Here is a 24,540-nt window from a genome sequence, read left to right on the forward strand (position 1 = left end):
TCATGTCAATCAACATAAACATTCATGAGCATCACTCATGTCAATCAGCTTCAAAAGCTTCATTTACAGAGCTCTAGCTTCAAATGCTTCATTTACAAAAGCTCCAGCTTCGAAAGCTTCATTTACAGAGCTCTAGCTTCAAAGCTTCACTTGCAAAGCTTCACTAATAAAGCTTCAGTGCATGGTATACAAATACCGCCTCCGAAGAACCGACACTTCGGCCCATACATGGATTCAATTTGAAGCCTCCAGCCAACAAACTCTATTGACCGAAGACTTGGGGGACTACATTATGTACCATATATTGGGCCTCAACTGTGCCTCATGAAAAATACTTGGGGGACTTAACCCATTATTTATGTATTGAGGAGCGAGCCCTTATTCTATAAAAGGGACTCCCTCACCTTCATTAGAGAGCAACGTCGCCAGCTGAGCAACCGTCTCACCGCGAGCATCACTCCTAGCCCATCACTTATGTACCGAGGAGCGAGCCCTTATTTTATAAAAGGGACTCCCTCATCTTCATTAGAGAGCAACGCCGCCAGCTGAGCAACCGCCTCGCCACGAGCATCACTCCTAGCCCATCACTTATGTATTGAGGAACGAGCCCTTATTCTATAAAAATGACTCCCTCACCTTTATTAGAGAGCAACACCGCCAGCTGAACAACTGCCTCGCCGCGAGCATCACTCTTAACCCATCACTTATGTATTGAGGAGCGAGCTTTTATTCTATAAAAGGGACTCCTCTCTAGCCCATCATTTATGTATTAATGAGCGAGCCCTTATTCTATAAAAAGGACCCCCTCACCTTCAAGCGCCACAAGCCGAGCAGCCTCGCAACATGTGCTACTTATAGTTAAGCATCATTTCACTTTGAGCACCGCCTCATATCAAGTATCAGTTCAAGACGACATCTAGTTACTTCGGCCCACACATGGACTGAATTTCAAGTCTCCAGCCAAAAGACTCTCTTAACTAAAGACTTGGAGGACTACTGTTTATATCATACTTAGGACCTCCGTATTTAGACCTCGTACAAATACTCGGAGGACTTAAATGTAATTATGTAATAAAGGAATTGGCAAATATGTAATACGTGAGGAGCCCTTATTCTATAAAAGGACTCCCCACCCTCACAATTTGAGGAGAACAATCCTTAGGCCATATCCTCACCATCTCAGAGCTCTCATCCTTACAGAGAAATACAATCAGTGTGGACGTAGCCCAAACCTTGAGGTGAACCACGATACATCTTGTGTCATTTACATTACTTGCAGATTCACGTCAGATTTACGTTGTTCCAAGACCTCTGGTTTTGTGCATCAACACATACAAATAAAATGGAGGAGAACCTTTGAAACAAAAATATGTAAAGAAAAAGAATTAAAAATGAATAAAATGAGAGTATAAAATGTATTCGCAAGTGGGTGAGAGTGGCACAATTTGGCTCACATGGGTTACTTTTTTCGTGGGACCTACTGTTTTTTTGGGGCTAGATGTTGCTTAATTTTTTTGCACCCAATCAAGGAAGTTGTTAGCCCAAGTGATGGATCTAGCCCCATTTTCCGGCTCATTGAGAATGAAATTTCTCGTTATGGCTTCAAATGCAGTTGCTTCATGAAGGATAGAGCTCTCATCAGGGATGCTCTTAGGGAACACATGACGTTTTGCCCCATGCTACAAACAAAACAAAGAAGTGGGGAATCTTGGGGAATATTGGGGAATCAAAACATCTCATCAAAAGCCTTCTACCACGATCGATGCCCGTGGTAGATTGCTATTCATCATGAGCAGTCTGCCCGTTAGGAATCTGAATATGTTAAAAAGTCTCAGTTTTTACCACGTGTTTACTTGAGCCCGTTTATTGTCCAAACCTATTCTAAGGTAATCCACAAAATTGTATATAACAAATAGTATATAATTGAAAAAGGATACTTGCTTGCATCTGAGCCTAATAACCAAGCATCTAATCTCAGCCATTTATCTATAACAAACTAAGGCCACGCTGAGCAAAATTAAACTTATTTTAAATCAGTTTAGACCTTAATCTCAGCACAAACCCTTTATTTGATTATTGGCAAGCAGAGAGAAAGTACGAGCATCAAAACAATAAGAGATCGTCAAAGGTCCAGCAATATTCATTGAAGAAGATGAAAATGTATTTTGCCACTGGTACTAATTAAATGACAGGCGGATTCACAGATGCATACGAAAGAAGCTCCTTATTGCTTTCAAATTTAGCCATATCTTCTTCCTTGAGAGTCAAGGATGCTTCTATGCCTTCGCCATCTCTTGTGTCCATCAATAGAATTAGATTCTTCAGTCCTCCAATGTGAGGCACCCATAACGGCTTTCCCCATCCGAAATCAGCTTCATAAAAAGGAAATCTGCACCAACTGATGCAGTTGTAGTTGTCCACATCCCTTTTCATAAGGTGTCCATACTCTTTGTAGAACTCACACGCTTCCTCCCCGCTAATTCCTTTTCCATATCCTACTTTAAATTCCTCCATCTCTTTCCTGAATTTAGTCACCAAGCTTTGAACGTCGTCTACTTCACTTGCTTCGGTCTTTGCTACACAGAGCCCCACAAGATTCCCCAACAAGTTTTCTGCCAAAGGCGACACCAATATTTTCCGAATGTTCACAAATTGAGACAACTCAGATGGCCTTACAACACCCAAGTTTGATCTCGATGCTTCCATGGCACACTTCCAAATCAACGCTGATACCACTTCAACGCGAGTTGGGTTTTCCACGGTGGCACTACCAGCTTTGGACTTAAGAGCGGCAATCTTTGAGGCATCAAAAACAAATCTCTTAGTTATACACTTCTCTTGGGGAAATTCCAGGGCAGGTTGAAGCGAATTCAAGAAATCTACTTGTGGGAAAAGAGAAGCTGCAACACCAAATTTATCAGGAAGCTCTATGTGATCAGTAATATGTTGTGCTAGGACAGCACCAAACCTTATGGAACCAACTCAAGCTAACCCATAGGATATTTATCAAATGAAAATGCAAGAACAAAATATTAAAGAACACCAAGATTTTAACGAGGTTCCTCAACAGTCAGTGTAACTGGAGTACGTCCTCGGAGCAGTAGGAGCTCACCCAATAATCCACTATCAACCAAATGGGAGTTTACAAAATGATGGCAATCTCACAACCCAAATAACTCAATACACCCAATAGCTCTCACACACCACAGAAACAAATAGAGAAAGAAATATAATGTATAATTTCTTCTCTATACATATAGTTTAAAGCTATTACAACAACAATTATGATGGATGATTGCTAACCAAAAAGAAGAGCACTTTCTTCTTCTCTTCAACGAAGGGTTGCTGCACCCTTTATATTTTTCTGATGCTCTGCAGCTTGCACTTCTTTTCTTTGCAGCTCTCTCCATTTTTTTCTCTAAAACAAAATGAGCTTTTATTTCTCACCCTTTCTTCTACCCGTGACTTCTCACATGGACCAAAGAAAAACTTTAGACAAAGTGTGCTTTTCTTTTCCCCAAAACAAGGAAGAAACATCATCATGTTGTCTTTTTTCTTTTGAATTGTTTATAGCCAAAAGTTGGCCACTTGGCCACATACTCCAACAATCTCCACCTTGGCCAAGTTCCGAAATCACCGTGATAAGCCAACCAACACAAAAACACTCCCAAACACTAGCAAGAGAACAATTCATGCAGAGCCAAATGCTCCAAAACTCCTACTGCTCAACGCCTTCTTTATATAGGCAAAATATGAGCCAAGTTCAAGCAATGAACAAACTTGGCTACACCAACAACCTTAGTCAACATATCAGCGGGGTTGTCTTTAGTTGGAATCTTCTGGAGAATGATTTCCCCTTCACCAACAATTTCACGAACAAAGTGATAACGCACATCTATGTGCTTGGTCCGCGCATGATGAACCTGATACTTAGCCAAATAAATGGCACTCTGACTATCACAATGTACCTCCACCTGCTTCTGATCAACCCCCAAATCTCTAATCAGCCCATGTATCTAAATGGCCTCCTTTATAGCTTCAGCAACTGCCATATATTCAGCCTCTGTAGTAGACAAGGCAACAGACGACTGCAAAATGGACCTCCAACAAACTGGTCCTTTAGCCATAGTAAACACATAGCCTGTAGTAGACTTCCTTCCATCCAAATCACCTGCATAATCTGAATCAACATAACCAACTGCAAAATGACCAATACCAGAGTCATCCCTCTCAAAGCATAAACCAACATCTCGAGTACCATGGAGATATCTCAATATCCACTTAGCTGCTTGCCAATGTTCTTTACCTGGATTATGCATATATCGACTCACCATGCCAACTGTATGAGCAATATCCGGTCTAGAGCATACCATTGCATACATCAAACTACCAACCAAATTTGCATATGGTATATTTTTCATTTGCAGCTTCTCTTTATCAGTTTTAGGACACTGTAGAGAACTCAATTTAAAATGAGAAGCCAAAGGGGTACTAACCGGTTTGGTTGAATCATGAACTCCAAACTTCCGAATCAACTTCTCAAGGTATTGTCTTTGATTCAAACTGACCAAACCCTTCTCTCTATCTCTAGTGATCTCCATGTCAAGGATCTTCTTCGCTTCACCAAGATCCTTCATCTCAAACTCATTCTTCATTTGCTTCTTCAATTTCTCAATCTTTTCGACATTCTTTGAGGCAACCAACATATCATCAACATATATCAACAAATAAATGAAAGACCCATCTTGCAATTTCTTGAAGTACACACAATGATCATATTGACTTCTAGAATAATTTTGGCCTCTCATAAATTTATCAAACCTCAAATACCATTGCCTTGGAGATTGCTTCAAGCCATAAAGTGATTTCTTCAATTTGCAAAACAAATTCTCCTTCCCTTTCACTATATACCCATCCGGTTGACACATATAGATCTCTTCATTCAAATCACCATGTAGGAAAGCCGTCTTCACATCAAGTTGCACAAGCTCAAGATCATACTGTGCAACAAAAGCTAACATAATGCGAATTGAGGAGTGTTTCACAACCGGAGAAAAGATTTCATTGTAGTCAATGCCCTCCTTTTGTGCATACCCTTTAGCAACTAATCTTGCTTTGAATCTCACATTACTTTTCTCATCAGCATCTTCCTTCTTGGCATACACCCATTTGCAACCAATAACTTTCTTGCCCTTAGGCAATTTAGCTAACTCCCAAGTCTTGTTCTTCAATAGAGAATTCATCTCATCACCCATGGCATTGCACCACCTCTTCTTCTCATCACTCTCAATGGCTTCCTCGAAATTGGATGGAATATCACCAATGATAATAGGAAGAGCAAAAGCAACATAGTCACTATACCGAGCTGGCTTGGTAATTTGTCTCTTTCCTCTGTTCTTGGCAATAGACTCTTGAGGTGAAACTTGCTCTTCAACTTGAATAGAATCTTCAAGTTCAACTTCTTCAACATCCTCATGGTCTCCAACTTCTTCACTTGTAGTGGCTTCGACATCAGCGGAAATAGGATTTGAAGTACCAGAGGCAACTTTCTCAAGCTCCACCTGTTGGACATCTTTCACATTCTTCTCAGAGACTTTGTACATACTTTCTTCATCAAATGTCACATCTCTGCTGATTACAAGTTTTTTCATCTTTGGGCACCATAACCTGTAACTTTTGACACAACTACTAAAACCAAGAAAGATAGCCTTTTTGGCTCTAGGATCAAGTTTATTTTCAGTCACATGAAAATAAGCAGGTGAACCAAAAATACGGATATGGTCATAATCAGAAGAAGGTTTTCCAGTCCATACCTCCATTGGTGTCTTACCCTGAACAGCAGCTGAGGGTAACCGGTTGATGATGTGACATGCATAATTAACTGTTTCTGCCCAAAATGACTTGCTTAAACCCGACTGAGACAACATACATCTAACCTTCTCAAGCAAGGTTTGATTCAATCTTTCTGCAACTCCATTTTGTTGTGGAGTTCCCCGAACACTAAAATGTCTCACAATTCCTTCTTCTTTGCAAACTTTAAAGAAAGGGTTGGATGTGTATTCACCACCATTATCCGATCTCAAAATCTTAATCTTTCTCCCAGTCTGGTTCTCAACCATTTTCTTCCAACCCAAGAAAATGCTCAAGACCTCACTCTTATGCTTCATAGTGTAGACCCAAGACCTTCTTGAATAATCATCAACAAAGGTCATGAACCAATGTCTACCACTCAAAGAGAGAGTCTTTGTAGGATCCCAAACATCCGAATGCACATAATCAAGAATGCCCTTCGTTTGATGTACAGCAGTACCAAACTTCACTCTAGTTTGCTTTCCCAAGACACAATGCTCGCAGAAATCAAGCTTACAAGTCGTGGCACCTTTTAGAAGACCTTGTTTCACAAGCCCTTGTAGAGCTTTCTCACCAGCATGGCCTAATCTCATATGCCACAGTTTAGTAGTATCAGAATCAGATGTGCCCATATTTTCTGAGACTACAGATGCTTCACCTGTCACAGTGCTTCCTTGTAATAAGTACAAATGGCCACTTCGAGGAGCTTTCATCACAACAAGTGCACCATAAGTAACTTTCAATGTCTGTCTATCTGAATGAAACCTGAAGCCCTTGGATTCCAAAGTACCCAAAGAAATAAGATTTTTCTTCAAATTCGGTACATACCGAACACCTGTCAACTCTTTAACCATGCCATCATACAACTTCAAACGAACTGTACCAATCCCTTTTGTTGTGCAAAGATTGTCATCTCCCATGAACACAACGCCACCATCAAACTCTTTCAAGCTTGAAAACCAATCCTTGTGAGGAGTCATATGATGAGTACAACCCGTATCCAACACCCACTTAGTAGCACAATCAAATGATGAGGAAGTGGTTAAAGCAAAATCAAAAAGATCTGTTTCAACCTCAGCAACATTGGCTTCAGAACTTTCTTTTCCTTTGGTCTTCAACTTAGGACAATCTTTCTTCCAATGGCCCTTATTATGACAAAAGGCACATTCATCCATTTCCAAAGGTTTTCTACCTTTAGAGTTTCCTCTAGGTCGAGACTGTGATTTTTTCCTACTAGAAGATGATCTCCTCTCCGATGATTTACCTCTAACAAATAAAGCTTCAGAGGTACTATCATGATTTTTATCTCTATGCCTCATTTCATAATTCATCAAGGCATTTGACACATCTTCAAATTTCACAGTTTCTTTACCATGCATAATAGTGGTAACAAAATGCTCATAAGAGTCCGGCAAGGAATTCAACAATATTAAGGCCTTATCTTCATCCTTAATATCCTCATCTAAATTTAACAAGTCGGCAATCAACTTATTAAAAGCATCAAGGTGTCTAATCATTTTTGTACCTTCTTTGTATTGAAAGCGGTAGAGTTTTTTCTTCAAGTGTAGCCGGTTCTCTGCACTCTTCGTCATATATTTATCTTCTAATTTTTGTCACAACACACTTGCTACTGTCTCCCGCATCACAAAATATTTCTGAGTTTTTGCAAGGCACAACCGAATTGAAGAGCAAGCCCACAAATTTAATTTCTCCCATTTCGGCTTCGACATAGCTTCCGGCTTCTCTCCCAAAGCGGCAAGTAGATCTTGTTGAGCCAACACATCTTTGACCTCACATTGCCACATCCCGAAGTTGTTTGTGCCATCAAACTTTTCCACTTCGAACTTTGCATTTTGCACCATAGTTCTTGCAAACCCGGAGCTGCTTCCAAAAGGATTCTCATCTTGCCCGTCTGACATCTTTGGCAACTAGACAGTACCCAAGAGCAACCAGTGCTCTGATACCAATTGTTGTGCTAGGACAGCACCAAACCTTATGGAACCAACTCAAGCTAACCCACAGGATATTTATCAAATGAAAATGCAAGAACAAAATATTAAAGAACACCAAGATTTTAACGAGGTTCCTCAACAGTCAGTGTAACTGGAGTACGTCCTCGGAGCAGTAGGAGCTCACCCAATAATCCACTATCAACCAAATGGGAGTTTACAAAATGTTGGCAATCTCACAACCCAAATAACCCAATACACCCAATAGCTCTCACACACCACAGAAACAAATAGAGAAAGAAATATAATGTATAATTTCTTCTCTATACATATAGCTTAAAGCTATTACAACAACAATTATGATGGATGATTGCTAACCAAAAAGAAGAGCAGTTTCTTCTTCTCTTCAACGAAGGGTTGCTGCACCCTTTATATTTTTCTGATGCTCTGCAGCTTGCACTCCTTTTCTCTGCAGCTCTCTCCATTTTCTTCTCTAAAACAAAATGAGCTTTTATTTCTCACCCTTTCTTCTACCCGTGACTTCTCACATGGACCAAAGAAAAACTTTAGACAAAGTGTGCTTTTCTTTTCCCCAAAACAAGGAAGAAACATCATCATGTTGTCTTTTTTCTTTTGAATTGTTTATAGCCAAAAGTTGGCAACTTGGCCACATACTCCAACATAATAGTATTAGAACCACGGGCAATTGCTGCCCAGCAACTAGTGAATTTGCTTAGTGTATAAGCATCGGCGACCTTATGTGAGCTGCCAACCCCAATTGCAAGTCCACCACATTCAAAGAAGTTGGCCTTCACGAGTAGAAGATAGCCTGTATCTGCTTGTGAGGAGTCTAAAACAGTTGGAAGCAATTGTTTTAGGATCACAAGTTCGGGCTTGTTCAATACCTTCGACATGGGACAATTCACTCGGGCTTCAACATAGGCAGCTCCATGGTCGTTGCAACAAATTGAAGCGTTGTGCTGGAAATTTCCGGCATATGGATAGAAGCGAGTGAGGGCTTCAGATAATGATTTCTTTAGAAGCTTGGATCTCTCGGCAACCAAAGAATGTTTGCCCTCAAAATACTTATTATTGTCGTTGGGATAAAAGAGAAGTAGTGGGACATAAATATCCGGAAAAAGCTGATCGAAAACAGAAAGGCTTAAATTTCTAAGGTGGTGAGGAGTTGGCAATGATGGTCTAATTGTGTCCTTGTAAATGACTTGTATCTTCATCTCTGAACCCATCTTTTCTCTCCACACTAGAGTTTCATAGCAAACACCTCCCAGCTTCATATAAAGACACACGGAGTCGCCGTACATCGGGAGATCCAGCGCAATGGAATTAATTCGACTACTTTGTTCTGTTTGTCATTGTCCAATTCGTACAATAGAATACGGCCTTAAAGAAACATATGAAATAGGATCATGCATAAGCACTTTGTTATAGGAGCTGATTTTCACACACCTTTTATAGTTTTTTTCACATCCTTCTTTGTTCTAGGCTATTGAATTGAATAAATCAAACGAAAACAACGGATATAATTAACCAGAAGTGTGTAGAAAGCTATAAAGGATGTGTGTTTATCATTTCCCCTTTGTTATATGCCCGAAGGAATATCTTCACTAAAAAATGGAATCTATTGGTTTACTTTTTTCTTTTATTCCTTGTCAGATCTTTATTTAATCAATAAAAAAAAGGAATCATTTTTCTTGTATTCCCTCTCTGTCAGGCTATGGTTAAGAGTTTTATTTATTTATTTATTGTTACTACTTAAACCAGCATCACTAATTACTGTATAAGTCTTAAGTGTTGTGTTATAGTATGCAGGCCTTTTCATTTTTGGCCTGTCCTTGTTTGGACTGTCGGACGAGGAATGACTATTATTTTAGACTGGGTTGGATTTACTGCATTAGTCCAGCAAAAGAAAAGAATTATATAATGAAAAAACCCGAATTTACATTTTATTTGTAATTCTAAAACGAAAGCAAGAAAACAATGAAATATCATCAACATCCAGGAGAATAAAAACCTAGGAATCACAAGTGGCATTGTAACTTTTATTTTTTCAGTACTAATTAGATGACACTCGGATTCAGAGAAGCATAGGCAAGCAGTTCCTCATTGATTTAAAATATGGCCATTTCTTCTTCATTGAAAGTCAAGGACGCTTCTCTGCCACCCCCATCTCTTGCATCAGTCAACACAAACATATCCTTTCCATAGTCTGAGTCACCCATTGACGTCCCCTCATCCACACGTACACGTGTGTCAAATTTTCAATCTTAACACGTGGACAACATAAATAGGGTGACGTGGATGTGATATTTCAACCAGGAAACTAAAATGACAATATGAGGAATAACTACTTATAAGCACATTTGCAAGGTCTCTCATTCTCCAGATATGAGGATTAATTTTAGGGAACTTTAACGAAAAGCTCCCGGTACTGTTTACTTTAACAAAAAATCATATTTTTACACTAAAAAATCAATCATAGTATTATGTACTTACCCTTTATTTTGTCTTTATCATTAAAACTCAAAGTTTTCAAGCATTTTTCATTAGTTTTTCTTTAATCGTAAACATTTTTCACTATAGTGGATCTATATGTAGCCACCTTGACAATTTTGTAGTGTTCTTCATTATTTTGATCTACAGAGTAAGATTCACAGTGATATAGTCTCCCGGATACCTCTCGCTACCAACAATTAATTGTTCCAAATTATTGGTTTGCGTTAAGAATTATGTTTTCATATTCAATATAGAAAAAATTGATCCTGTTGTGCGAAAACGTCAAATATGAAATCAATAAACTAATATGACAAAATATGACAAGACAAATAATCCAAAAGACACAAGGATTTATACTCGTTCGGCATAAGCCTATGTCCAGTTCAGAGACGTCAAGAAAATTCCACTAATAATCAAAATGGAGATTGCAAATTAAGTTTAACTCTCAAATTTCAAAACTCACATACACCCAATAGCTCTCACTCATACAAAGAACAAATGAAGAAGATGGACACACATACCAAATCCCTTCTCTCCAAAAAACCACAAAATGTAACACCAATATCTTTGATCGAGTGATTGCTAACAAAGGGGGAGCATCAATTCTTTTTCTCACTACTAACAGCTCATTTTTCTTTCATCTGCTACCTCTTCTCCCCAAAACCAAAAAAGGCAGAATGCCTTTATAAAGTGGAGTTGCTGCCTTAAACCCTAAGAGAAACTCCACCCTAATGAGGTAGGCTGGCACAAAGTCTTAAAAATATGCTAACTTCCCTAAAAAACCCTCAAGCCAATCCAAATAGACTAACCCACAACCCAAGCCAGCTTATAGGCCGACCCAAAACGTGATGAGCAATGTCCCGACATATCTGACGTCACACTAGCGTCAGCATGACATTAGCGAGGCGCACTCCTTTTTTTTGCGTCCGGCGCGTTCCCGACAGATAAAGGGCGTGGGGCTTGCCGTTGCAGGCGCAATAATCGGGAGTTGGGAGAAGCCACGTGGGTGACACGCCCCAACCCCGATATCCCCACATACCAAGGTAGGCACGTGTTGGCCAACACCCGAGGGTGACAAAGCCATTTAAACATGCATACAAATAAAATATATACAATTAGAACGATTATACCAAAGCAGAAATGTGTTCAAAGCATACAACTAACTAAGAATAATATGAGAGAATGACTATAAAAAGATACGAACCAGGAAAAGATACCTATACTGAGAATACTCAAGGATAACTACGCCGAAGTGCTCTGATGCCGAGATCATGTGTCTCGATCCTAACTCTTGAGGGGGCGCAAAACCAAAGGTGAGTGGACCAAAGTTTATAATAATAATACTAATAATAAGAAAACATTTTATTTCCGAACATAATAACCCCTTGTTTTGAAAACATATATAATACTACATATAAGTTTTATAAAAACCCTAGCATGTCGTGTAAAACATTTGTAAAACATCTATAAATCGTATCTGTGAAGTACTCAACTAAGGGTATCATAGTCGCCCGAAGGTAGTACCTGTTCATCATCCGAAGGTGAAGCTGAATTACTTGTCCATCACCCGAAGGTGAAGCTGAATAAAATAGCATACATCCACACCGACACTAGCTATGGCTAGTGAAGTTGTCCACACCGCTTTCGGTAGTGAAGCTGGGGGTATATAATATATCATATCTCACTCCTCCATCATCTGTGTCCTATGGCCATAGACATCTATACCCGTGGTGTGCGGATGTGCCGTATGATAACCTACTAGGTAAGTACCAAAAACATACCTTAGAAATCTCATATCAATCCCGGAGCTCAAAATCTCGAAGTCTCATCTCATAAATCCAAGATAAATCGTATTCATGAAATCCATAAAATAATTCATGTTCGTAAAATCGTAATATAAATCTTATTCAAAAACCATAGAAATCCATATATGCAAATCCAATAATTCAATACCTTTAATAAAACATAGTTTCGATAAATCAAACTATTTCGTAAACTATAAGTATGAAAATCCGTAAAACATATTATAAATCATGCTCCGTTCATAAAATATGCAATGCATGCTAGGCTAATATTTTATAAAAATATATAAGTTAAGAAGGGGTCCACTCACAGATATTTTGTTGCCCGGGAACCACTCGAGCTAGCGAGGATGACGTCGCTTCCTGTCAACATGCATAAACACAATTAGGAACCGTTTAGTAAAACTATACCTAAACAATAGAATTTGGGAAAACAGACGGCGAATTCAGATCCGGCACGTTGAAAAACCTAAGAAGGGACCTCGGGTTTCCCCCACTCACCACCATATATATAAGCCGCCACGAGGCGGCGGCCCTAGTCACCACGTGCCACCCCATGCACCGGGATGGGTTGTCGACGCCACCAATCGCCGCCATGGACGACGACGGAGCATAGTGCCTCCGACGAAGGCGCATACACTCCACGCGCACTCATGCGCACGAGTACGGTCGTACTCACCACTTCGAATTTTCTGGAATTTTTCCATATTTTTCGTCCAACTTTGAGAGCTCATTTTGAGCTTGATACAAGCCCAAATCAAGTGATTCAAAAGCCTAGATGTAGTTAGGAATGTGGAGAAGAGATTCATACTCTTGGATGGCTCGAGGGAATACGAGGTTGGCCCAAAAAATGTCTAGAATATGGCCAAACAGTCATGGTTTTAAATTTATGCTCCCCGAGTTGATTTTCGTGTTAAAACCTTCACCATAGTCACTTTTAATCATCAATAAAGTGATCTAGCCTACGGGGGAAGAAGATCAAAGAAGTTTTGAAGCTCACCTTCGCCGAAGACGGCGATACATCGTCTGAATTGGATGCACATTAATTGCGCCATGCTATGTGAAGGAGAAGAAAAGTTTTCCTTGCTTATTTTAGGACCTAGAATGATGGTTGCTTGAGGGTGTGCTCGCCGGAGTGATAAGGTGGTTGTGGTGGTGGTTAAAGGTTGCACAGGGAGAGAAAAATGAGAGTTAAGAGGGTGGTTTTATGTGTTTGTTTTGGCTACACAGAGAAAGAGGAATGAGAGCTGGGGTGAGGGGATGGTCACGGCAGAGAATAAGATGATGAGGGAGATAGAGGGTGAGGTGCTGTCAGCTAAAAGGGGGGAAAATGTGATGTCTGTGTGTGTTTGTGTTTGAATGACAGAAAATGGGGGTAAATAATAGAGGGAGGGGAAGTGACGGGCCAACCAAAGAAACCTCCAGAAAATGGGGGAGAAATCTGCCACGTGGCAGCCTGTGAGTGGTCCAAGGGTGGGATAAAAAATCTCCACTTGTGAAATTACCAAAATACCCTTGCGTTTAAAATTCTGTAGAAGCTTTATTTTAGCTTCGAATTCGAATCCATTTGCACCCACGCATTCATAGTGATGAGTACTACGATGATACATCAAGAAAATAGATCTTACGTGACACAACAAGGCGGTCAACAAAAGTCAATGCCTTTACCTCGAAGGCCATTTTCATAATTTCATATTTTAAAATTATAAAAATTGTAATATTTGGGGGCGGGTCGTTACATGGCGCATCTTCGGCTGTTGGATTTCCAATTGCTAGTTTTCTGAACCGTTGGATTTCCAACGGTCAAAAAAATTTGAAATTCAAAACCAACGGCAAGTGACATGGCGCTTTCTAGGCCATCCGATTCCTAGATCAACGGTCCACGATTTTCGACCAAAAAACATTATAAAAAAAAAACAGTCAGAATTATGATCGTTGGCCACGTGTCCAAATTTGGACCGTTGGATTTCAATCTTTCTCAAATCCAACGGTCCAAATTAATTAACTTAATAAAAAATTATTAAAAATTGTTTAAAAATACAGAAAAAATAAAACAAAATTTTATTATTTTTTTCTATAAATACCTAACCATCATCTTCCACCTTACACCACATTTCAATATTTTCAACACTTTTGGATAATGACACATGACGTGACAAGATTGGTTAAAAATCATATCCAAAATTAAAACTGTTTTTTTTATTATTTTATAAAAAAAAATTAATAATATTTTAATATGAATTGACTAGACTTTGTGCCAGCGCATTTTTTAGGGGTAGAGATGTATTTTGCCAATTACTGTTCATTAGAGTTAATCATTATTCATTTCATTAGAGTTAATCATTATTCATTTGAATAGATTTAATGAGCTGAATGCTAACGCATTTTTAAGAGTGAACTTGCTCTAAAGCCACTCATGTGGCATACAAATGGGAAACCGAAAAGGCCAAACAAATGGGCTGCTAGCTAACAATATTGAAGAGCCCAATAGAAATGAGCCACATATTCAACAGATCCTATATAACATTTCTTATTATAGTACAATGTAATCAACGAAAGAACTAGTGTTGGATTTATTTTTGGTACAAAATGAGTGCAAGTACAAGCATCAAAACAATGAAAGATCAGAAAAGGTTCAGCAGTATTAAACTAAATTACAGTTGGATTTAAAGATGCATACTCAAGCAGCTCCTTATTGCTTTCAAATATGGCCACGTCTTCTTCCTTGAGAGTCAAGAATACTTCTATGCCATCTCCGTCTCGTGTATCCATCAACACAAGTAGATTCTTGAACTCCATGCCCTGAGTCACCCATGATGGCTTTCCCCATCCAAAATCGTTTTCATAGAAAGGAAACCTGCACCAACTGCTGCAGCTATATGTTTCTACATCATTCCTTATCAAGAGTTTCCAATAATCCTTGGAAAATTCCCATACATCATTCCCGTTAATACCAATACCATATTTTACTTTAAATCCCTCAATTTCTTCCCTAAGCTTAGTAACCAAGCTTTCAACATTATCTACAAACTTACTTGCTTCAGTCTTTGTCGCAAAGACACCAATAAAATTTCCCAATACGTTGTCTGCCGAGGGTTGCACCAATATTTTTCGCATGTTAACCAGTACAAACCACTCAGATGGCCTCACACAACCCAAGTTTGACCTTGATGCTTCCATGCCACACTTCCAAATGAGCGCCGACACTACTTGAACCCGTGTAGGATTTGGAACGGTGACACTGGCGGCTTTGGACTTAAGAGCAGCAATCTTTGAGGCATTGAACACAAATCTCCTAGTTTTACACTTTTCTTTAGGGAACTCAACAGCGGGCTGTGGTGCGTTGAGGAAATCTAATGGTGTGAAGAGAGATGCCGCAGCCCCAAATTCTGCGGGGAGCTCTACATGATATGTGCTGGCAGAGCCAAGAGCAATTGATGCCCAACTTTTAATGAATGCGCTGAGTGTAGACGCATCCGACACCTTATGTGAAACGCTGACTCCAATTGCCAGTCCCCCACATTGAAAGAAGTTGGCCTGGACTAGGAGAAGATAGCCCATGTCTGCTTGTGTGGAATCTACATCAGTTGGAAGCAACTGTTTTCCCATCCCAGCATCTGGTTTGTCCAAAATATTTGACATTGGACAGTTGACTTGGGCCACAAGAAAGGCAGCCCCATTGTCATTGCACCGGATTGAATCATTATATTGAAATTTTCCTGCAAAGGGATAGAAGTGAATGAGGGTTTCAGATAAAGATGTTTTCAAATGCTTGGATCTTTCCGAAACCAAAGGATGGCACCGTTCGTTCCTCTTGACCTCATCATGGATACTAATATCACGTTGGGATAGAACAAAAGTAGTGGGACATAAGCATCTGGAGAAAGCTGATCGAAAACCGAGAGGCGGATAGTTTTAAGTATTAAGGGTACAAATGTAATACAGTTAGTAATATAGTTAGGTAGTTAGTATTTGGTTAAAGTAGTTAGGATTTCTTTATAAATAGTATGTGTAACCTTCATTTCAGTAAGAAAATACAAAACCTATTTCTCTCTAAACTCTTTCTCTAAAATCTCTCTTGCTTCTCTCTGTCCTCTTCCTCTGTACCAATCTTTTATCTTTGCAATGTAGTTAATATGATATCAGAGCCACCAAGGCTCACGCCATGGATCTTGGTGGTCGATTCTTCTTCTATCTTTCTTCATTACTTTCTTTCGTTTTCGTGTATTTGATCGTTTATGCTTCCGTATTCATAGTTTTTTTTTTTTTACTTTTGGGTCTCTGGATTTTTCCTCTCCTCTTCCTTCACCTTCAGAATACCTTCTTCATCTCGACGGCGACGACGAGAAGCACAGCCGCCTGATCATCAGCAGTGAGCAACTCGATCCTGGCACCGGCCTCACACTACTCGACGATCTTGGAGTGTTCCTCATAATTTAGGTCTCCAACACCGAGAAACCGCTCGTCTTCTACGATAATCTTGCTAAGAAAGTCGGCAAGTAAGTACCTTAAGTCATGTTCACAAGGTGTTCGAAGAAAAGTCTGAGAGAAAAAGTGTGGTACTCGAATCTGTTTCTTGACGGACCAATTTCGATTCACGGTGTTCTTGGCCCGTAGCTTTGGATCTGAGCGATGTTAATCAGGGTTGGGCTACAAAGGTGTTCGACGGATTGTTCGTGAGTTGTGTTCAAAGATTTGATTCGTATCAGGTGATATTGTTCATATATCTCATACGCTTGGGTTGTGCACAATATATTCCGATAAGGTTTTTCTGGATCTGGTATTCCTGATTTGAGGTGATATATGCTCTACATTCTTGGATCTGCAGATTTTGGATTATGGTTTCTTCTTGGTGTTGTTTGCATATCAGCTCTCTGTGCTTCTCTGGTGTTATTTGATCCATGTTCTGTTCTCTGTTCCACTACTTTGATGATCTGGTGGAGCTGCCAATTCCCTGCAAAAGGTTTCTTTGATTTTGTGAAGTAGTCGATTGATTTCTTTGAGGCACGAAGCCATTATTCCTTGTTTGCGGCACGAAGCCATTTCAAGTTTGTTTCTTTGGGCACAAAGCCATTACTGTTTGTTTGCGGCACGAAGCCAGTTACTGTTTGTTTGCGGCACGAAGCCATGTTTTCTTTATAGATTAGTTGATTGAAGTTTGCGGCACGAAGCCATGTTTTCTGTATAGATTAGTTGATTGAAGTTTGCGGCACGAAGCCATGTTTTTTGTATAGATTAGTTGATTGAAGTTTGTGGGCACGAAGCCATGTTTTCTGTAAAGATTAGTTGATTAGAGTTGTAGCTGTTGAAAGGCTTGGTTTGCAGGGGGTTGTTCTTTGCTGGCTTAAAACGAATCTGAGGTGCGCGAACAAGAGAGATCATCCAACCCGAGAATTGAAGGAGAAACCGGAGAACCAGAGAGCAAGGAAAAGTAGTTCTCATGTGCACTTTGATGAAAGCAATAAGACGATCAGTGGAACTAATCAAGATCAGGAGTGCAAGAGCGGCATTGACCTTAATGTAATGCCGGTGGTATTCATTTGTTCTCCATTGCTGAAAGCTTGAAGCTTGAAGGATTGTAGAGTTTGATGTGTTGTGTTTGTTAAAAGTAAATAGTTTGTTGATCTAGAAGAACAAGAAGTTGTGTATGATGGAAAACTACGTGAAGATCAGAGACTTATTGATGACATATGTAAACATAATGATGTTGTCTTACATCTGTTGTTTTGGAAGTCTGCAAAAGTTAGGGCCATACCAGTTAAGAAGAACTTTGAATTGTCAGTTGTGGCACCATAGTGGGAGACTGCAGTTGAGAAGAAACCGAACCATTTATCCATATTTCGGTGTTTGCTGTTTGCGAATCTGCTGCAATCTCACACTGGGATACCCGAGTTGAGATTGAGGGGGAGTATTAAGGGTACAAATGTAATACAGTTAGTAATATAGTTAGGTAGTTAGTATTTGGTTAAAGTAGTTAGGATTTCTTTATAAATAGTATGTGTAACCTTCATTTTAGTAAGAAAATACAAAACCGATTTCTCTCTAAACTCTTTCTCTAAAATCTCTCTTGCTTCTCTCTGTCCCCTTCCTCTGTACCAATCTTTTATCTTTGCAATGTAGTTAATATTAAGATGGTCAGGAGTTGGAGAGGATGGTCTAATTGTTTCCCGGTGAAGGACTTCAACCTTTATCTCAGAACCCATATTGTTTCTCACTTGAGAGTTTCAAATCTCAGTTTAATATAAAGACACACAGCTTTTCCCACGTCGATACATCCTATACAATCAAGGAAAATTCAAGTAATTTAGTTTAGTTTATTATAATGTCCAATGTCCAATATCCTATGAATCGATAATCCATATGTTACCAGTTAGTCAGCTTTCAGAATCATCTTAACTTAAGAGTTCCATGATAAATATCAGTTTCATAAAAAATATAAAAAATAAATAATGGTTTTCATAGCGATAAAGTCAAATTCAAGTAATTTGTTCAGTTTACCGGACTATCCAATAACATTATTTTAAGTAATCTACATGGGTAGGTTTTGATACTTGCATCTTGTAATGCGGATAGAATTTGCTTATTTATTGAGAAGGTATCAATTGACGATGCATGCTAAGTGTCCGTATATATTCATTGATTTGAGTTTTGCTTTTATTCTTTAGTAAGGTTTTAAAATTCAAAATCTATAATTGAATCAAGTATTGCGTTTATTCAAGATTTTAAACATTGAAGGGCAAATTCATGATTAAAATAAATAATAAAATTCAATAGACATTAATTAAAACATTTCAACCAACTTCTAGCCACGGTCAAATGACATACATCCTTTCAAATCTTTCAACTAGGGAATCACGACTTTGAATTTTACCAGATTTCCACTGGAGCACTAAGAAATTGGTCATAAGAATTAAGAACCCCTGCTCGTCCAACAAATCTCAACGGGCAGCAGAACATTCCCACAACCTCTGCAACTTCTCTACTTCTCATTTCGTTGCTAGAAATTGCAGATGGGGGATGAGGCAACAGTGTAATTATAATTCAGTTGAATGAGAATGAAAAGCCTTTTTCTTTATTTCACCTGCATTAAATAGTGTCAACACTCAACAGTTAATCAGTTTTATGTGTCTAAATAATCAACTTTGACACCATTGCTGCTTTAACTGTTGAGAAATGTATTAAGAACGACAGATCGTAACTTAATTAACCCGTGATTTATATGAAGATTGACGATATGCAGGACTTGCTTTAGCTGCTTACCAGTTCTTGATGATATATTGAACTCTCGTGTTGTGAAATATAATTTAAAAGGGGTACAGCTTCATGATATTTTTACCTAAAGCTTTATTTCATCACTAATCAGAGAAGGGGGTACAACTTGATGCATCCCTGTTTAATATCGTTCTCTAGTTGAAAATATCGTGTTGTGAAATATAGTGTGAATGCCACACATATGATGTATAAGAAAGCAAACCAAAATGGATTTTCGTGACAACAATTAAAGCTTTCTGACACAACCCGACCCGGAATGTCCACTTGGACTCCGAATCAAGTTGTGCTAGCCGACACCAAGAATGTGACTAAGCCATAAAGTGTAGTAATGTGGAAAATGTGAATAAATTTAAACCTAAAAGTGCCTAAATATAACAGTGCACTTGTGAGCGGGAATGAACCAATTTCACACGTGATGTCAGAGCATAAGTAAGTACAGTAAAGTATGATGAGAATTATACCATCGAAGGTAATCACTTATATCAAATTTGCCAAGAATCCTCGTCGACATGAAAGCTTAGCACTAAAACCTAGAGTGACGAAAAACAAGGGTTAGTGGGCCTAAAAATAAAGTTTTATAAAAACTTTTTTGAAAACATTATAACCCCTCATCATAAAACAATTATAGTTTCCAAAATATACATACCACGTATAGTATGAAAATACTTACCGTAACCTGCAATATCTCAAGAATTCAATATGTTATAAAATTTGTAAATAGGCATATAACTTCCAGTAATCACAATATCTAGCAAAAATAAACATATCACATCGAGTGCTCATCGACATATTCTGACACACGAGTTCATGTAGATGTATTCTAACATGAACCAGACTATGTGTAATAATGATTTACGCTCTAGTACTACAATCACATAAAGACTTGCGCTAGGCGCATCACATACGAGTCCTAATTGTCTATAGCAATCTAGGACAGGACTGACACCTACAATGGATCCAAAGTGGGTGTACAGTATGATGTGAACACACACGTGAAAGACTGGCCCTAGCTCAGGCTAGTACTAATACTGATGCAGCAAACGATGAACAGATAACACAAATATAGTCATGCCATAGTGATTCAATAGATGTATTCAACATAATATTATTCATAGCCGTAAATCTAATTAAGGCATATCGTAGGATTTATAATGATTTACTAATTTTCATTGTTACATCATTTCCTATAAACATTAATTTAATTACGGCAGTCACGTAGAAAATTCATTATTAGATGTATATATGGAAACTAAACAAATATATGTATATATAAAAAAAAACCACTCACAAATCATGTCGTTAAGTCGAACCCGCCTCACGGGCATCGAAGATCCTTACGATGCGTTTCACCTAGAAATGAGACAATTTATGTAAATATATAACGTACTAACATATAAACGCATTTTTGTACAAAGTACGGCTAATAAAAAACTCTTTTAAAACGGTCGAATTTTAGAAAATGGAGGGCTGATTCAGATTTGGCACGTCGAGAGACCTAAGGAGGGACCTCAAGTTTCTCCACGTGTTGCCGCACGTGCCACCACAAGGTGGCTGCACTAGCTTCCCACGCGCCTTCTTCACAAAACCTGCAGTTTTTGCAGGTTGCAAGCCTAACTTTTAGAGCTCTAAACGAGCTCAATCTAGGGAGTCTCCTCGAGGTGTTTTCTGTTACAAACAAGCCCAAAAATCATATATCACGCACATAGGTGATTCTAAATAATGAGAGGATTTCATTTAATGTGTTTTTAAACTTACCATCACTAAGATTGACAAGATCTACGCCGGAAGTCGTCAGAGAAAACGTTGAGTAGTGGTGGTTCTCACTGAATGGGAAAAAAACCTCAAGCGAGGGTGTCCTGAGTAAAACGGCAAGAGAGAGGAGATGGTGCTCCACCGCAGCAGAATGGTGGTGATCATGTGGTTTTCCAATCACGAGAATGGTGATAGTGGTCATGGTTTGTAAAAAATAGAGGGACGAAAAGACCTGGGGGTTTTTCCCTCGCTTTTGGGTCTTATGGAACTCGTCCAGGTAGTGAGACGGCGATGGTGGTTCAGATGGAGTTCACCGAAGAGGTGGCAAGTGTGTTGTGTGGTACACAGTCTCTCGGTGTGTGCAGAGAAAAACGATAGTTTGGGTGAGAAAAAGTGAAAATAGAGAGTTAGGAGAGAAACTGAGAAGAGGCATGGGAGTGATGGGAGGAGTGGTGTGGGCCCCACTTGGCACACAACTCAAAGTCACCAATGAAGAAATAGAAAAATATCTACCGTAATGTGATTTTACCAAAACGCCCATCACGTTTTGTAGTTTGTTAAATCTTTGTCGTAACCCCAAATTCAGTTCTGTTTGTGCCTATGCGTTCATACCATCGATTATTTTAAGAATACAGTGAAATAATAGCTCATATGCATCACGAAAAGACGGTCAAAGAAAGTCAACAATCTCTCTTATAAGGGCATTTTGGTCAACTCACATTTTTAAAATTTATAAAATCGTAAAATTAGGGACTGGTTGTCACACTTTCGGTGAAAAAAAATGTCTTAGGAGATGAAATTGTAAACATGAATGATGACTTTTCACTAATGTTATTGTTTCCTATAGATGTAAGGTTTCCCTATATAAAGGGACCTTCGTAATGTAACAATTACCCCATCTTTCTATCTACATATATGAGTAAACAATTTGTGCCAATTCTTTCCCTTACATAAAGATCAAAAGTAGGAAGTAATACTACCAATTTCCCTCTCTTTACTTTACATGCATTCATTGTTTGGTACAGTTATGAAAATGAACGGTGTGATACATTGCTCTTGTTCCATTTCGATTTCTAGCAAAGGTTCTCTCTCTCGTTTTTGTTTATTTATAACACGTTATCAGCACAATTATCTAATCATAACAATTTTCATTTCCTTCGCCGAAAAATGTTTCCTCCAAAATTTTACTATTCATCTTCCTTCTCTTCCACACCTTCTTTGTGATCCCTTTCCACCACCATGAAGAGTTGCTACCATCATGCCTTCTACTAGTCCTCAATTTAATAATTACTTATATTTTTTTATTTCTTATTTTGTAGCCTTATTACTAACATAGTGTTTATTTATGTTAATTTTATTGCAATTTTAGATGATGTGGTATAATCACCCATCTTGTACTGCATATATATTTTTCTTGCAATTTTAGATGATGTAGTATAATCACTCCCATCTTGCACTGCATATTCAATTTTCTTGCTACTTTAATGGTGCGACATAATCGCCCATTCTACACTACATTATTTAAACTAGAGTGGTGCGGTACAATCGTCTTCCTCGTTAATTTTCTTTATTTTTTGTAGTAATACTTGAAATTGTTGGCAGTGCATGTGTATTGAGTATTACTAACTACCTAATAATTTTTAATTAATGACTAAATTATATTAATCTCAAGTTTGAAGTTTCGAGTGATTATCATTTTGGCTTGAAATTCAAAAATAAAAAAATTATAAGAATAAAAAGTTCTAACACTATATTTCCTCGAAATCTATATTATTGCAAGTTTTTATACATCTCATTTTTCTTTTAGAATAAAAAGTGGCCAACTTGGTGAACTTGGCAAACCCTGCCCCTCAACCCATCAGATTGACACCGACATCACCCCCTATACGCATAAAGACTAAAATACCCCACGATTCTGTCCGTCAGGTATGGATTGAACCAGGCAAAAGGGTAATTTTCCCTAACCCCTCTCTAGGCCCAAGCACAGCAGCTCAAGCCCATTGTTTTCTGTGAAGAAGAGCCCAAAACAAAGGATCCAGTGGCAAACGGTTATTAATTCAAATTAAAGCTCGAATCCATACCCGAGATGAATAGTGCAATTGAAAATTCAACGTCGGACTATAGCAATGAGTGAGATGCTTCTAATTGCTTGAATATGAATTTTATATTCATATACTTATGGGGCTACATGCCTCACTTTCATACTAGACGAGAACTAAATATCGATGGACTAATGTCCCGTTCTTGTTATAAGGGTCTCGTAATCACATATAATTAAATGACATACTAAGTAATTAAATTTATAATGCTCTACTGGAAATTGAGGATATAGATGGTCGCATATTATTAAGTATATGGTTTGTAATTTAATTAACATGTCATGTAGTGGTCCACTACATATTTAAATGAGTGAGTAATGAATATTCATGTGTTGATGTAAAGTCGTTTTCAAGATAGAATGCAGTCCGTATGTATGATGAATAAATCGGAAGAATGATGCTATTTATGATCTGTGAAGTAATAAGGATTAATAATAAGATAAGGCAATAAAAAAGACATGTCTCTCGTAGATTTTACAGGGATGTAAATGTGTAATTCTCAGATGTTGATAAAAATAACAATAACAATAAAAAGATAAAAATAACAAAAAAAGAGGGGAGAAATGGGACATTGGTGGTCACGAACAACTTCAAACAGCAAACATGAAAAAGAATGGAGGCAAATTGTCTGCCCTCCTGTTACCGTGTCCTTCCCATCCCCTTCTATTTGTGCGGTCACGGTTAAGCCACGTCAACATTTTATATTGATTTTTTAATAGAGATAATAAGACAAAAGACAATAGGAATATAAAATGTTGACGTGATTTAACTGTGACCGCACAAATAGGAGAGGATGAGAAGGGCACGGTAACACGAGGGCAGACAATCTACCTCCAAAAAACACTTCATATTTTTGTTGAACCTTTGCAAATGGACGAAAATTATCCTCCTTTAACATTCCCTAACAACCCTCTGTCCAAAACCCAATCTTATATCATCAACTGGGCACTCACCGGTTGTCGGTCGGATAATATGCTTTGCCCCTGAAACCGAAACATGGTTCAAGCTCCCCTACTTGTAAACATACCCCAGCAACCTCTCTCCCCAGTTTCCAAACTTTATGGTCCGCCACCAGAAACTTGAAATTTGATGAGCTAAATCTCACGTAAAAAGTAAAAATTTAAGAGAGACAGAGTGAGACAATAAAAAGGTGAAAAAGGTGGACGCCATCTAGATGATGTGTGAATGGTGGCTATGATCGAGGTATGGAGGGTGGGGAAGGGAAAAATGGTTTTTCTTTCATGTTCTGGATAAGTGCTTCCTTACAAAGCACAAAGCAGGTGCTTTGAGAAAGCACTTCTA

At 38.5% G+C, this 24,540-nt stretch overlaps 2 protein-coding genes across 2 annotated transcripts; both read right to left on the reverse strand.

The window, feature by feature from the left end:
* Positions 1-2,179: 2,179 nt before the first annotated feature.
* LOC103409293 (BAHD acyltransferase At5g47980-like) lies at positions 2,180-9,127 on the reverse strand. Its single transcript, XM_029103666.2, has 2 exons — positions 8,500-9,127; positions 2,180-2,981 (listed from the first exon to the last, which is right to left on the reverse strand). The coding sequence occupies exons 1-2, from the start codon at positions 9,119-9,121 to the stop codon at positions 2,182-2,184; spliced, it is 1,422 nt and encodes a 473-aa protein (XP_028959499.2). The 5' UTR covers positions 9,122-9,127; the 3' UTR covers positions 2,180-2,181.
* Positions 9,128-14,703: 5,576 nt separating this feature from the next.
* LOC103436212 (BAHD acyltransferase At5g47980-like) lies at positions 14,704-16,028 on the reverse strand. Its single transcript, XM_070821645.1, has one exon. It carries the CDS (start codon positions 15,755-15,757, stop codon positions 14,765-14,767), a length of 993 nt encoding a protein of 330 aa, XP_070677746.1. The 5' UTR covers positions 15,758-16,028; the 3' UTR covers positions 14,704-14,764.
* Between the last annotated feature and the right edge of the window lie 8,512 nt (positions 16,029-24,540).

This window comes from Malus domestica, chromosome 05 (genome assembly GCF_042453785.1).
Source record: "Malus domestica chromosome 05, GDT2T_hap1".
Classification (NCBI taxonomy): domain Eukaryota; kingdom Viridiplantae; phylum Streptophyta; class Magnoliopsida; order Rosales; family Rosaceae; genus Malus; species Malus domestica.

What these genes read in the sequence shown, in the direction of transcription:
- LOC103436212 (XM_070821645.1), bottom strand. Translation starts at nt 15,757, where the DNA reads ATGTCAAATATTTTGGACAAACCAGATGCTGGGATGGGAAAACAGTTG.
- LOC103409293 (XM_029103666.2), bottom strand. Translation starts at nt 9,121, where the DNA reads ATGTACGGCGACTCCGTGTGTCTTTATATGAAGCTGGGAGGTGTTTGC. An exon ending in TTGCTGGGCAGCAATTGCCC is followed by an intron (nt 2,982 to 8,499) that starts GTGGTTCTAATA and finishes GGTTAGCTTGAG; the next exon opens with TTGGTTCCATAAGGTTTGGT.